General features: G+C 36.8%; 1 protein-coding gene across 9 annotated transcripts in view; it reads left to right on the top strand.

The window, feature by feature from the left end:
* DMD (dystrophin) overlaps positions 1–14,792 on the top strand; it is a 2,070,581-nt gene that overhangs the window by 1,302,054 nt on the left and 753,735 nt on the right. For all 9 annotated transcript variants that reach the window (XM_034649821.1, XM_034649815.1, XM_034649816.1 and 6 more), the window contains 2 exons: positions 6,716–6,863; positions 9,064–9,213. In XM_034649821.1, the coding sequence (XP_034505712.1) occupies positions 6,716–6,863; positions 9,064–9,213 (298 nt within the window). The remainder of the gene's footprint in view (positions 1–6,715; positions 6,864–9,063; positions 9,214–14,792) is intronic.

The raw sequence follows: 14,792 nt of genomic DNA, 5'->3' as shown, positions 1-14,792 counted from the left end.
AGATTAAAAGAAAACGTTATAGGTACTTCATAACCCAATGGCTAGCCACCTCACCAGCTTCATCTCCTGAACCTCCCTGTATAAATCTTGAATACTTTGCTAACCAGTAATGTCAACATTAGTCGTTAATGTCCGCATCCTTACTTGTCATGTACAAGAGGGGCCAAAATATTTATCATTGGCAAAAACTCATGTAATCAAACATCAATTCCCATGGGAAGTAATGCTAAATCTTTATTGACTCTATTAATGGAAAATAAGCTCAAGCATCAGGCAGATAATGCCAATAATAATATCCATTCATAGTTATAAGCTAAAGATAACAGTAAACTGTCATTATATTACGATTTTTTTAAAAATCCTGAACCAACCAGCAACTTGGTAGCAGCCAAAAGAACCTGAGTCACTATGTCAGCTCTGGGGAGCTGTACAAATGAACTAAATTTCATCTATTCTAACCTGCACGTTTTATCACATTAAAATCACTGAAACCAGGATGACTTTTACAATCTCTGCTGGCCAGACCACATGTGGTTTGGAAGAAAATCCAAGAAACAGTGGTGGAGCCCTCTTAAGAAATCATCCTCTGATATGGTGTGGGTAAAGACAGAGGTCAATTACTCCGAAGGGAAAAGTGATATAGGAGAGGCAAGTTCTAAATACGAGAAAGTTTTAGGACTACCTCATCAATTTGTCACTTGTGTTTTACTTTTTATGTGTATACAAGAGGAATATATGACAAAAATATAAAGGAATCTAAAAGAACAACTTCTTAATCAAAGAAAGCCTTTAAATATAAGTGTCATAGTTTAATCAGCACCATGCCTTTTCTACTTCATCCCTGGCAGAACTTAGGCTGGTATTGCATGACCTGCAACTGAAGGTGTCTTCAGTTTGGTGNAAAAAAATGGTAGAAATAAGGTTGCTCTAAGTATTTGGGATACTGCAAGATGATGGAGCCAAATACTAAAGGTGACAAAGATTTGTGAACGGAGGAAGGGAAGGAAGATGGGTGGAGGGAAGGAAGGAAAGAAGGAGGCAGGGAAGGAGGGAAGAGGAAGGAGAGAAAAGAAAAAGGAAGAATGATGAGGTAGACTGACACACACCCTTGAAACCTAGACCCAAGGATTTGAACCACCTTAGAACTTTTAAAAAAACTAAAGGATGTCTATAATGGGATTTTTCCTCTTTAAGAATTGCTTCTCAGGCCAACGTCTGTGGAAAAATGGTTCTATTCCACATTCTAAAACAAGCTGTCAGGAAATGACACCAGCCACTTCCCCATAGGGTTTACTAAGAAGTGACAGCAGTATTATGCTTACTACCAGTGATTTCAACCTCCTCGGTACTCTGTATCCCAGTCCATGTCAGAGGACCTGGATGGGATGGGATAGCTTTGTAGGGAGTGCAGTTTTTCTCACGAGGCTCAGTTTTCTCCCTTCTCCCCTTTCATTTCTCTAAAGTCAAAGGTAGGGGCTTCAGGATCATCACGGAAAACAAGTATGTGGACTGCAAGAAGGGAGAGCCATGTTCTCTTTCAGCTGAGTGTTTATTGAGCTGAAGAACTCCTTCACAGGCCCCTGTAGCTTTTGGAGGGGTCAGAGGAATACTCTAGGCATCCCTTGGGCTTTCCACATCAAAAAAGGGAAGGTGGAGGACGAGCAGGAGCCACAGGTTACCCATACAGAAGACATCAGTGAATAGCTGTGCAATGGATTTTGTCTTTAATTTTTCAATTTAAAGAAGCAAGAGGGAGAATTGCTAATCATTAATCTGAAAATGAAGAAAGAATGGACTCAGAAGATGCCAAGTATGGAGTAAATTATTAGTGCAAAAGTTAGTTTGCCATGTTTTATCCACCAACTTATTGCTGAGGACTCTGAAGTCTCTATTTGCAGCTCTTTAAGCTCCAGATCTCTTATTTTTTCGACTAGTAATTTTCCCTAAATGTCTGGTGCAATTCAGTATACTCTCAGCTGGAATAAATACTGTCTACTCAGCTAGATAAGGTGAAAGTACTTATAGACCAGATGTAATTGTCGGGTGAAGAGTGCAGACTCTGGACCCAGATGACCCAGGACTGAATGTTGGATTGACGACTTAATAGCTATATGACCTTGGGCAAAATACTAAGCCAGATTTTCTTTCATCTGCAAATGAGAAAATATGAATACCATCTCATAGTAATAATGTGGGGACTTGGTACTTGATTCAGTGGCTACCATAGTAACTGCTCAACAATTACTAGCCACTAATAGCAGTCTGTCTCCTTTTACCCACAAATCCTGTTGAATCTTCTACATTTTTCATGTATCCTGTCTTACCCTTTTCCTCTGTTAGGTCTTGATGACTTGAACCTTCATTACTTTATGCCTGTCCTTTTATGAGAGTCCTTATACTTGATTGCTCAGTCTCTTGTCATACCACCTGTGCCCACATCCATTCTCCACAGGACAGCCAGAGTGAGCTTTGGATGAAATCTTGTCCTACTCAAAACCTTTGAGTCATTCATCACCTACAGATTAAAAGAAAACGTTATAGGTACTTCATAACCCAATGGCTAGCCACCTCACCAGCTTCATCTCCTGAACCTCCCTGTATAAATCTTGAATACTTTGCTAACCAGTAATGTCAACATTAGTCGTTAATGTCCGCATCCTTACTTGTCATGTACAAGAGGGGCCAAAATATTTATCATTGGCAAAAACTCATGTAATCAAACATCAATTCCCATGGGAAGTAATGCTAAATCTTTATTGACTCTATTAATGGAAAATAAGCTCAAGCATCAGGCAGATAATGCCAATAATAATATCCATTCATAGTTATAAGCTAAAGATAACAGTAAACTGTCATTATATTACGATTTTTTTAAAAATCCTGAACCAACCAGCAACTTGGTAGCAGCCAAAAGAACCTGAGTCACTATGTCAGCTCTGGGGAGCTGTACAAATGAACTAAATTTCATCTATTCTAACCTGCACGTTTTATCACATTAAAATCACTGAAACCAGGATGACTTTTACAATCTCTGCTGGCCAGACCACATGTGGTTTGGAAGAAAATCCAAGAAACAGTGGTGGAGCCCTCTTAAGAAATCATCCTCTGATATGGTGTGGGTAAAGACAGAGGTCAATTACTCCGAAGGGAAAAGTGATATAGGAGAGGCAAGTTCTAAATACGAGAAAGTTTTAGGACTACCTCATCAATTTGTCACTTGTGTTTTACTTTTTATGTGTATACAAGAGGAATATATGACAAAAATATAAAGGAATCTAAAAGAACAACTTCTTAATCAAAGAAAGCCTTTAAATATAAGTGTCATAGTTTAATCAGCACCATGCCTTTTCTACTTCATCCCTGGCAGAACTTAGGCTGGTATTGCATGACCTGCAACTGAAGGTGTCTTCAGTTTGGTGATATATTGTTGTATACATAGGCGAGTAAATCTGACCATGTTTCAGGATCACTATTACAAAGAATGGGAAAGATTCTTTAAGTTTTTATTTAAATTCTAATGAACCATGAGAGACTGTGGACTCTGGGAAACAAACTGAGGGTTTAGAGAGGAGGGGCATCGGGGAATGGGATAGGCCAGTGATGGGCATTAAGGAGGGCACATACTGCATGGTGCACTGGGTGTTATACGCAAATAATGAATCATGGAACACTACATTAGAAACTAAGGATATACTGTATGGTGACTAACATAACATAATAAAAAATTATTATAAAAAATAAAAATAAATTCTAATTCATTAACATAACAGTGTAATATTAGTTTCAGGTGTACAGTATAGGGATTCAGCATTTCCATACATCACCTGGCGCTCATCACGATGGGTGTACTTTTTAGTCCCTGTCACCTATCAATATTACAAAGAATAGGAAGGATTCTTTTAAAATAGGAATGCATGTAAAATGGTAAAGAATGAGGGCAGAATTCATTCATTAATGCCACAGCTACTGATTTAGCATCTATTCTGTGCCAGGTATTGTTCCAGGAGCAAAGGTTACGGCAAAAAATAAAAATCTTTGCTGTCAGGAAGCTTAAGTTCATGTGTGTGAGGTAGACATTATATAAAATAACCAAATTATAGTGTTTGTTACATTTAGGAACTAGAAAGATAAAAACAGAGAGAAAGAATAGAAATTTGGGAGGAGAAGTGTAATTTTCAGTAGGGTCATCAGGGAAGACCTACAGAAGGTGCAGGAGCCAGCCATATTTGATATTTGAGGGAAGGACATTGTCAGCAGAAATATACAGCAAGTACAGAGACTCAGTAGTGGCGACCCAAGTAGTATTAAGGAAGACAGAGGGCTCAAGAAGGATAAAAGAAATACAGAGTAGATGGAAATGAGGTCAAAGAAGTAAGGAGATTGGGGATCAGCAGATTTCCTAGATCAGTGCTGGTCAACAGAAAAATAAGGCGAGCCACATATGTAATTGAAATTTATATAGTTGCCACATCTATCTTTTTTTAAAAAGTAGGAACAAATGAAATGAATGTATTTCACTTAACCTAATATATTAAAAATATTATTTCAACCTGTACATCATATAGAAAGTATTAATGAAAAAAGAAAGTGTTAATGAGATGTTTTCCATTTTTTTATAAATAGTTTTTATATTTTACAGCAGTTGTAGGTTTTCAGCAAACTTGAGTAGAAGTATAGAGATAGAACAGTTTTTTTTTGTACTAAGTGTTTGAAATCTGGTGTATATTGTACACTTAAAGCACATCTCAGTTCCCCTTACAACACTTCAGGTGCTCAGTAGCCACATGGCACTACTGTATTTACTGTATTGGACAGCACAGATCTAGACCCTTGCAGAACACTGTAATGACTTTGGCTTTTCTGTGAATAAGTAGGGAAGCAATAGAAGAGTTTTGGCTGCAACAGTGGCATAGTATGACTTGGGTTTCTGTAGAATCCCAGAATATGACTTGAGATTTCATAAGGTCTGCTTTGTTGAGAATAGACAGGGAAGAGAATATCTGCTCACATGTGCTAGAACAGACATTGGACAAACTCTCATCAAAGAGCAAAACTGAATATAGACAAGCATAAATTCAAATAAGTGGATCTGGTTTTGGGAAAGAGTGTAATAGTAGTTCTCTCAACACTCTGTCTTTACACAGGCTATAAATGAGACACACTGTGTCTTATTCCTACACGTGGATCTCTTGTTTCCTCTCAAGGACTGTGAGATCATCAAGGCAAGGCACACCACATATCTATCTTTAGTCCTAATGCCCAGTAGCCTTGCTGGAAGTTAGTAACCCCTCAATAAATATTTGTTCAATCGAAACCCAAAAAAACAGCTAAACATCCCCCAAATGGAAACAACCCAAATGTCCACCAATGGAGATATATATTTAAACAGTTCAATACTCTACAGCCAGGAGAATAAACAAATTAAGCTATATACCACATGGTTGATTATTGTAAACATTATGTTGAGTGAAAGAGACAAGACACAGCAGGGTATATAGCATATCATTCCATATACTCAGTGTTCAGGATAGACAACATAATTAAAGTTGACAGGATACTGGTTATACTTGGAGGTAGTGACTGCAAGGGACAAGAGGGGCCTCTGGGCTTCTGATAACATTCTATTTTTCTGGTCATTTGTACACTTTTTAAAAATATCTTGAGGTATACAGCAGTCATAGGTGTACTTTTATATATATATATAGCTACATATGTGTGTGTATGTGTATATATATATATATATATAAACTTTGTACTAATGTATGTGTTTATATATGTATTCAGTTGAAAGCTTACATACATACTTTCCATATATGTAGGAAAGTATACCTATGTATATGTAGTATCTCTCTCAAAAAACAACAAAACATTATAAATTACTTAAGGTGAAGACCATTGTGTTCAACTGTGTTATGATTCAATATGTAAGAATAAATTTATGGCTAATTGAAAAACATACAGTATATATGGTTTTATAATTGAAAACTTCTGCTAGTATAACATATGTGATGTATTTTAACTCAGTTTTCTTCTTTCCTCAAGAAAGACTGTCAATCATAATTCAGAAAACATTTTGACATGTAAAAACTTACTGTTCTTTTTATTCCCTTGCTTTTACTTTTACCCTACAATTTCCCAGAAAGGTGTATTTTATTTAAGCATTTTAGAGCATGCAATTTCACATTATGTACTTATTCTAGTGCAGTGGCTCTCACCCCAGGGCAGTTTTGCTCCCAAGGGGATATTTGGTAGTGCCTTTAAGACATTTTTGCTTGTCACAGTTGGGGGGGAAATGCTACTGGTATCTAATGGGGAAAGGCCAGGGATACTGCTAAGCCTCCTACAAGGCAGAGAACAGCCCCTCACAGCTAAGAATAATCCAACTTGAAATGTCAGTAGCACTGAGGTTGAAAAATACTGCTCTCATTTAATAACATAATGTTGGAATTTTAAAAAATAGAAGTCTTTTCATTACCAGTTTTAACCTCTTACATTTTAGAAGTTTTGGAGATTACTGAGGTTGCTTTGTTCAAAGTAAATGAATTTTCTTTAAAAAAAATTGTGTATTGTTAACATGTTTTAAATTGCTTATTTTCTTGAAAGTGTTACCATGGTTTTTTTTTTGTTTTTTTCTGAGTTTTCTTTAAAAAAAAAAAGAAGAAAGAAAAGTTTGAGAAATATGTTGTTTATAACAGTTTTATTCTTATTTCTCCAGGCTAGAGGAACAAAAGAATATCTTGTCAGAATTTCAAAGAGATGTAAATGAATTTGTTTTATGGTTGGAAGAAGCGGATAACATTGCTAGTATTCCACTTGAACCTGGAAATGAGCAGCAGCTAAAAGAAAAACTTGAACAAGTCAAGGTAATTTTGTTTTCTAAAAACCCCCAGGGCCTACTTGTATAAAGAGTATATGAATCTATTTTTAAGGTATTTAATCATTGATTTCCTGCCCATTAGGTTATTGATAGTTCCTCACTAGGTTTCCTCAAAACTTTGTATTGTCTTAACCCAGTGTTTCCCAGAGAGTATATTTTTGGTAAAAAGTGTATGTGTGTGTGTGTGTGTGTGTGTGTGTGTGTAAGTGTGTACAATGCATGACAGTATTTTGAAAACTAATTTGAAATTGATCTTAGACATATTGAAGAATTTTACAACTCCAAATTATTTCAAAAACTAGAGGGACTTTATAGAAATGAATCCCATTTCTTAGGAAGGATCTTAATTGCCTAATCAATCTCAGTATTTCAGCCTCTAATTAGAGATGTTCGATTTGCCTGAAACAGTGTTTGTTTTGTCTGCGAGTGGTTGGGGGTGCGTGGTGTTGGTTCACAGTCTATACTGGTTGAATAGACATCCAGCCTATTCAAGTGGCTTTTCATGCCTTCCTACTGCGAGGTCTGCTTATTACTGATTACCTCACCTGGCTGACTGACATGCACTGATCGTGCAGTTGGATTAACTTTCCTGGTTTTAGTTTTAGGAAAGAAACTTATCTGGACCTGTTTTACTATAATTCTTGAAGCGAAGGTGAAAAGGAAAGGGAAATTAACATTTAATCGTCCTCTATTATGTGCTAAGTATTAGATGTATTTACATCTGCCATTTATTTAATCTTCCTATAAAACTTTCAAAATGGTTGCTGCTATCCTCATTTTACAAGGTCATACAATCAAAGGGAAATGGAATTGCTCCTTTATCAATGATTCAGTTGGTTTGTACTTGCAAATTAGACTCCAATGTCAACCACTTATTTCTGTGAAACAAGAAATTTGTACCTGAACAGGAGATAAAGTATAAAAATAAAATTAGTGCTTAGTTCAGTAAACAAATATTGAGTACCTACTCTATGTCAGATATGGCAAAAAAAAAAAAAACCACCAAGTTTTGGATCTATAGTTCATTTGAAGATGGGTATATCATAGAAAAATGAACTTAGGCTGTTCTTGAAAATTAATCTTTCCTAGATGTGTTGAGTGTTATATATAGCAATATGATTTATAACTCATTTAAGAGACATGTTTAGTGGCATTTACTTATTAATAAATATGCATTGATTTTCTTTTTTCCTTAGACAGCCTAGATCAGCACTAACAGAACTTTCTGTAATGATGGTAATGCTCTCTATTGTCTATTGCAGTAGCCACAAGCTATATGTGTCTTCTGATTACTTGAAAGGTAGTGTGACCGGAGAACTGACTTTGTTATGTTATTGAAATTTAATTAATTTCAATTTAAGTAGCCCCATGTGGCTAGTGATACTATATTGGACAGTGTAGCTCTAGATGACACAAATAAATAAAGGACAGTTATTAACAACCATGGTGGTTTTGTAGGTCTTGGGAAAGGGCATTTATTATGGGAGACTGAATGAATAAAAGAAATTCAGGAATGTGGGGGAGTCAAAAATTAGTGTTCTTGAATGAAATTGCCCAAGTTGGAATCACAGCTCCATTGCTTGCTACTTTGTGTCCATGGAGCTTTTACTTAATCTCTCTGTCGTGATTTTATCTCTCTGTCTCAGCTTCCTTCTGTACAAGAGGAAGATAATTGGATCTACTTCATAGAATTATATTATCTCACTTAATTTTTATATGATATGTGACGACATTAACCCAGCGCCTGGTACCTGATATGGTCTCAATGTTAGTTAGCTCTCAAAATGATAATGCAGTTACTTAGTAGTAAATTATAACATGGGCACTTAATACCTGAGAGGATGATGAATTTACCCAGATCGCTCTGATAGAAATGTGTTTTCAGACTCTTAACAATGCTCGGGGTGTTATTGTAGAGCTCATGATATCACATGATACTTTTTTTCTTGAAAACAATCTCCGAGGGATACGACATTCTGGCCCTTTCTAGGATAGGTTTTCTCCTTGGGAGCTGGTGCTCCAGTCCATCAGTTCTGCACTCTGTAAAAAGCGGTTGGTATTTAAGGTACCAATCCGCCTTCAGTCAAGTTACTTCGTTGTGATAGACTAATCAATAGAGACAAAGACAAGATAGTTGAAATTGTGCTGTAATTCATTTTAAACGTCGTTGCATCTGTCTGTTTCAGTTACTGGCGGAAGAGTTGCCCCTGCGCCAGGGAATTCTAAAACAATTAAATGAAACTGGAGGAACAGTGCTTGTAAGTGCTCCCATAAGCCCAGAAGAGCAAGATAAACTTGAAAATAAGCTCAAGCAGACAAATCTTCAGTGGATAAAGGTTAGACATTAACTATCTCTGCCATCACATGTGTTAAATGTTGCCAGTGTTTGTTTTGTTTTGTGGGTGTTTTATTGCTGGAGTTGGGGGAGGGGAACTGGTATGTGGATTTGTGTGTTTTTTAACCCAACCATTTGATTTGGCTCCATGATTCATTATGGATGGAAAGAATGGAGGTGTTGGACTGCAATACATTAATGACCAAATGCCAAAATATATACCATTGTTACTTTGCGTGAGTTATGCTAAAGAATTAGACTGGAAAAGGGATGAAGTAATTCAGCATTCAGGTGTATACTGATGGTATTTAACCAAGATGGAGGTGGTCTGCTTCAACAAGTGTTATAAATCAAAATTACTTATCCTTACTTATAGTATAGACTTAATCAGTGACTGATGTGGAAGGTGTTTTATGTATTTGTTTATTTGGTTACTTAGTTACTTAGTCACCTAACTTGTGTGTCTTTGTCTATCTTGGATACCTTGTAAATCTAATATTTTTAAATATTTATCAGATTAATACATACTTATTCTTGAAAACCAATGTCACATATGAATTTATCATGAAAACAACATCAGTCTGTCAAAAGGCAATTCTTTTCCCATTGTACTCCTGTGGCAACTTTGTCATAAATCATGTGAACATACATATGAATCTCCTCCTGCATTTTCTGTTCTCTTCCTTTTGACTGTGTCTGTCCTTCAACTGTCACCACACTGGCTTAGTAAGAATCATTTTTAATAGCTCTACTGAGACATAATTCATATACCATACAACGCACTCATTTTAAAGTGTATAATTCAATGATTTGGGTGTATTTATTTTTGTTTACATTGTGGTAAAAAGGATATAACATAAAATTTGTCATTTTATGATTTCTAAGTATACAATTTCTAAGTATACAATTTCTAAGTATACAATTCACTGTCATGAATTATATTCACAATGTGCAACCATGACAAGTACCTATGTGCGAAAAATTTTCATCCCACTGAACAGAAATGCTGTAATCATCAAGCAGTAACTCCACAGCCTGCTACCCACCCACGCAATCTCTAATCTACTCTGTCTCTATGAATCTGCCCGTCCTAGAAGTTCATAAAAGTAGACTGATAATCTGTCTGTCCCTTTGTGTATAAATTATTTTACTTAGCATGATGTTTTCAAGGTTCATCCATGTTGTAAAAGGTATCAGAATGTCATTCCTTTTTATAATGAGTAATGTTCCATCGTTTGCATATATGCAATTGTTTTGTTTAAGTTTTGGGGATCTGCTCATCTAAACCCTCCAGCTTTGTTCTTAGTCCACCTTGTCTTTGCTAGTTTTGGTTCATTAATTTAGCAAATACATTTTAGAACCGACTTCTCAATTTTCACTGAAGCCTGCCAGCGTAGTGACTGGTATTGTGTTGAATTTGTAGATCAGTTAACATCTTTACAATACTGAGTCCTCTAATCTGTGAGAATGATATATCCCTTCATTTATTTAGGTCTTTTTGAATGTTTTTCTCACCATATTTTGCAGCATTCAGTCCAGAGGACCTGCACATCTTTTATTAGACTTCATCCCTGATACTTGACATTTTGATCCTATTTAATAAACGGGATTCATTTTGAATTTTATTTTCTCTTTGTTGTTGGTATATAAAAATATAATAGATTTTTGTGTATTACGCACATATTCATTGTCCTTGCTAAATTCACTTATTAGGGGCGCCTGGGTGGCACAGCAGTTAAGCGTCTGCCTTCGGCTCAGGGCGTGATCCCGGTGTTATGGGATCGAGCCCCACATCAGGCTCCTCTGCTGTGAGCCTGCTTCTTCCTCTCCCACTCCCCTGCTGTGTTCCCTCTCTCGCTGGCTGTCTCTATCTCTGTCAAATAAATAAATAAAATCTTTAAAAAAAAATAAATATAAATAAATAAATAAATAAATTCACTTATTAATATTAATAGTTTTCAGAATCGTTTGCATTTTTATGTGCACAGTTGTGTCATCAAAAAGAAGTAGTTTCTCTCTTTTCAGTCCTTCGAATTTTATTTTATTTTTTGCATAGACTAGGACTTCCAATACAATGTTTAATAGAAGTGGCAATAATGAGAAACCTTGGCTCATTTCCTGTCTCAGGTGGAAAACTTCCAATAATTTATCATTAAATGTTATGTTTGTTGTAGGACATTTTATAGGTTCTTTTAATCAAAGTAAGGAATTTCTCCTTATTCCCAGTTCATGTTTTTATTATGAATAGGTATTGAATATATTCAAATGGTTTTTCTGTATTTATTGAGTGTATGATTTTTCTCCTTTGTGTGAATGCGGTAAACCATAGCCGTTGGTTCTGCAATGTGAAATTACTCTGGGATTCCTGAAAGAAATCATACTGGTCATAGGTCTTGTACTACTTATAGATTGCTGGATTCATTTTCTAATATGTTATTTAGGATTTTTATATTGTTCGTGACAGAAAATCATCTGTAATTTTTTTTATAGTATCTTTCTCAAGTGTTGATAGCAATGTTAGACTAGTCATAAAAACAAGTTGAAAAGTACTCTCTCTTTTTTTTTTCTGGAAGAAATTGTTGAAGACTGGTGTTATTTCTTTCCAAGGTGTTTAAGAGAATTCAATTGTAAATCCATCTGATGATGAAGTTATTTTTTTTTGTGGGAAAGTTTTTGATGATTGATTCAATTTCTTTAATAGATACAGGGATGGTGAGATTTTTCATTTCTTTGTAAGCTTTTGTAAGTTGTATCTTTCAAAGAATTTTTTTATTTCCATGTCTTTTTTCTCTTTTTGGGTGGTAGGCTTTATTCATACAGCCAGCCAGTGGTCTTCTATATATTTATGTATAAGAATGAGAAAATAGACTGTGGGTACATCTTGTTGGCTGGGATGTTTTCCTCTGTGTGCTAAAACAGAAAGTTGACCCTCTTGCTTAAAGATATCTTCAAATTCTGTACTGCAGTTGGCTTTATTCTGGGATAGCCACAGCGACTGCTGAGATTCATTCCAGATACCAAGTTTAATTTCTTTGGATATGAACGGCACACTTCTTATTTGTCTTGATTTATATTTATTTTTGCTTGTAAATAAATGTTAAGACCATTCATTGTGGTAGTTTTGAGCTAGGGGCAAAGTTCCATCTACAAACTTTACATACCCAAATTTTAACCCACTTCTTAGCCCCTGCCATTATGGCATTTTTCCTCTAGTCTCCAGATTCTGCCAAGGTCAGATCCCCCTGTACCTAAGGCTATGTCTCCCTTTCTTTAAGAGTATTCATGTATCTCTACTCATATGTGCTTTTGACCTTCCAAAAATGTTTTAAAACCTCATATCCATTTGACCACAGTTCTACTGCCTTATTGAGCATATTTAATACCTGTTAATTTTGTTCCATCCAGAATATAAAATGAACTGTAATCCTTTAAACCAGGGGCAAATCCATGCCAAGAACATATTGCTGAACTATAATTTTCACATACTATAAAATGCCTTATTTCAAAAATGGGACAGTTATTTCTTAAGAATTACTTGCTGTTTATCAGTTCCCAACTGAATTGATTAAGTATGGAAAAGTTATACTGAGAAAAGTTTCTTTATGTAGATGATGGGAAGTAATACTAGAGCCCTCACTGTCGGGGGGTGGTATCCAATGTGGTGGCATTGGATCCTGAGCTCACCTCTTCCCATGGATACAGTGAATCTACAGCTACATATGAAATAGTTCCCTGTGAAAAACACCTGAAAACTAGCTGAACACTTCCACCACAATAAAGGATAAAAGTGCCACATCAAGACAGGTAGGAGAAGCAGAGACACTGTCTCTCCAGAAACACCACCACTGGTGTGGCAACCCACTATCAGGATGGATTTCACAGAATGGGAACTTCTACCTGAGGAGAAATAGTTTCATTCAGGCACCTTAACCCGTGGGACCTGCACCGGAGAGATGAGCCCCGAAAACATCTAGCTTTGAGAAACAATGGGCCTTACATACAGAAGATACCCAAAGGGCTGTAGGGAACTGAGATACTGCTCTTAAAGGGCTCACACATAGACTCACTTGCCCCAGGGCTCAGTGCAATGGCAACAGTTTGGAAAATCCTTAGACTGTTTGTGAAGGAGACCCATTTGCTAATCTTCAAGAATCAGCTAGAAGGGCATGGATTGGCATGGAATCTCTCCCAGATGGAAGTGCTGGTGGGTGCCACTTTTGCACTCTCCCTTGCTAGCACAGGCAGCCTTACATAGTTCCTGAAATCTTTGACTACCCTGCTAAAGCCGGTGGGTTTGCCATACCCTTGCATTCTCCTGCTACCCTACCAAAGCCATGAGCAACACATGGTTCCTGCACTCTCCCACTGCCTTGCCAAAGCCAGCAGGTGTGCCTCATTCGTCTGATCTCCAGCTACCTTGCTAAAGTCATCAGGTGTATGCCAGCCACACAGGGAACTCTCCTTGGTTGCCTAACTTTGATGGCCAGAAAGGCTCGCATTCCTGAGTCCTTTGGGACTGTAACAATCAGAGAGATCATTTTTTTGGCAGGCTGTCACTGCCAGGGCACAGCACAGACAGCAGACTGAAATACAGCCTAGTCTTTCTTCAAGAAAGACTATTTTCTTAGAGCTTCAGCCTGAGGGACAGGCTCCAGGTTTGCCACAGATGTAGGGGCTACAGATGGGCTTTTAGGGAAGGTAGGTCAGGGGGCACCATCTGTATCCTTTCTTGCAATCTCACTGTACCTCACCAGTACCTCTCAGACATGACTTGATATCTGGTGCCATTTTTTGTAACAGTCACACAGGGGACACTTCTGGATCTCCTGGTCTGGATGACATCAGGGTTCATGATTGTGGCCCCATAATAGGACTATATATATTTGCATACTTTCAAAGCTGCAGCCTGAGGGTCTGGCTCCTAATCAGCCTAAAATTAAGATCTGAACTCCCTCTCTTGGGAACAATAGCAGGTCTTGGCACATTCTCAATGACTGGAACCTATCAAGAATAAATCAGGCTGCTTAGACAATTGTAGAGATTCAAGAAACAACCAAGAGCTAGGGCAGAGTTGAATGACAAGGTTCATCTCCTACACAAGGTCATTCCTTCAAGGCTGAGAGGGGTAGCCATTTCTCCTAATACATAAAAGCAAACATAAGAAGTCATGTAACATGAGGAGATAAAGGAATATGTTCCAAAGGAAAGAACAAGATAAAACATCAGAAAAAAAATAATGAAATGGAATTAAGTAATTTACCTGTTAGAGATTTTAAGGGAATAGTAATAATTTACTCACCAAACTTGGGAGAACAGATGAATGTAGTGAGAACTTCAACAAAGAGGTAAAAGATATAAGGAAGTACCAAACAGAAGTCACAGAGCTGAGGAATACAAAAGCAGAACTGAAAAACACACTAGAGGCATTCAATAGCAAACAAGACAAAACAGAAGAAATGATGAGTGAGCTAGAATACAGTGCAGTAGAACTCATTGAAACAGAGTGGCATATAGAAAAAAGAATTTTAAAAAGTTAATATAAATTAAGGCACCTTGGGACAGTAACATTCACATTATAGG

The sequence above is a fragment of the Ailuropoda melanoleuca genome, chromosome X, assembly GCF_002007445.2.
Source record: "Ailuropoda melanoleuca isolate Jingjing chromosome X, ASM200744v2, whole genome shotgun sequence".
Classification (NCBI taxonomy): Eukaryota; Metazoa; Chordata; class Mammalia; order Carnivora; family Ursidae; genus Ailuropoda; species Ailuropoda melanoleuca.
This window is presented reverse-complemented; position numbering and strand designations above follow the sequence as displayed.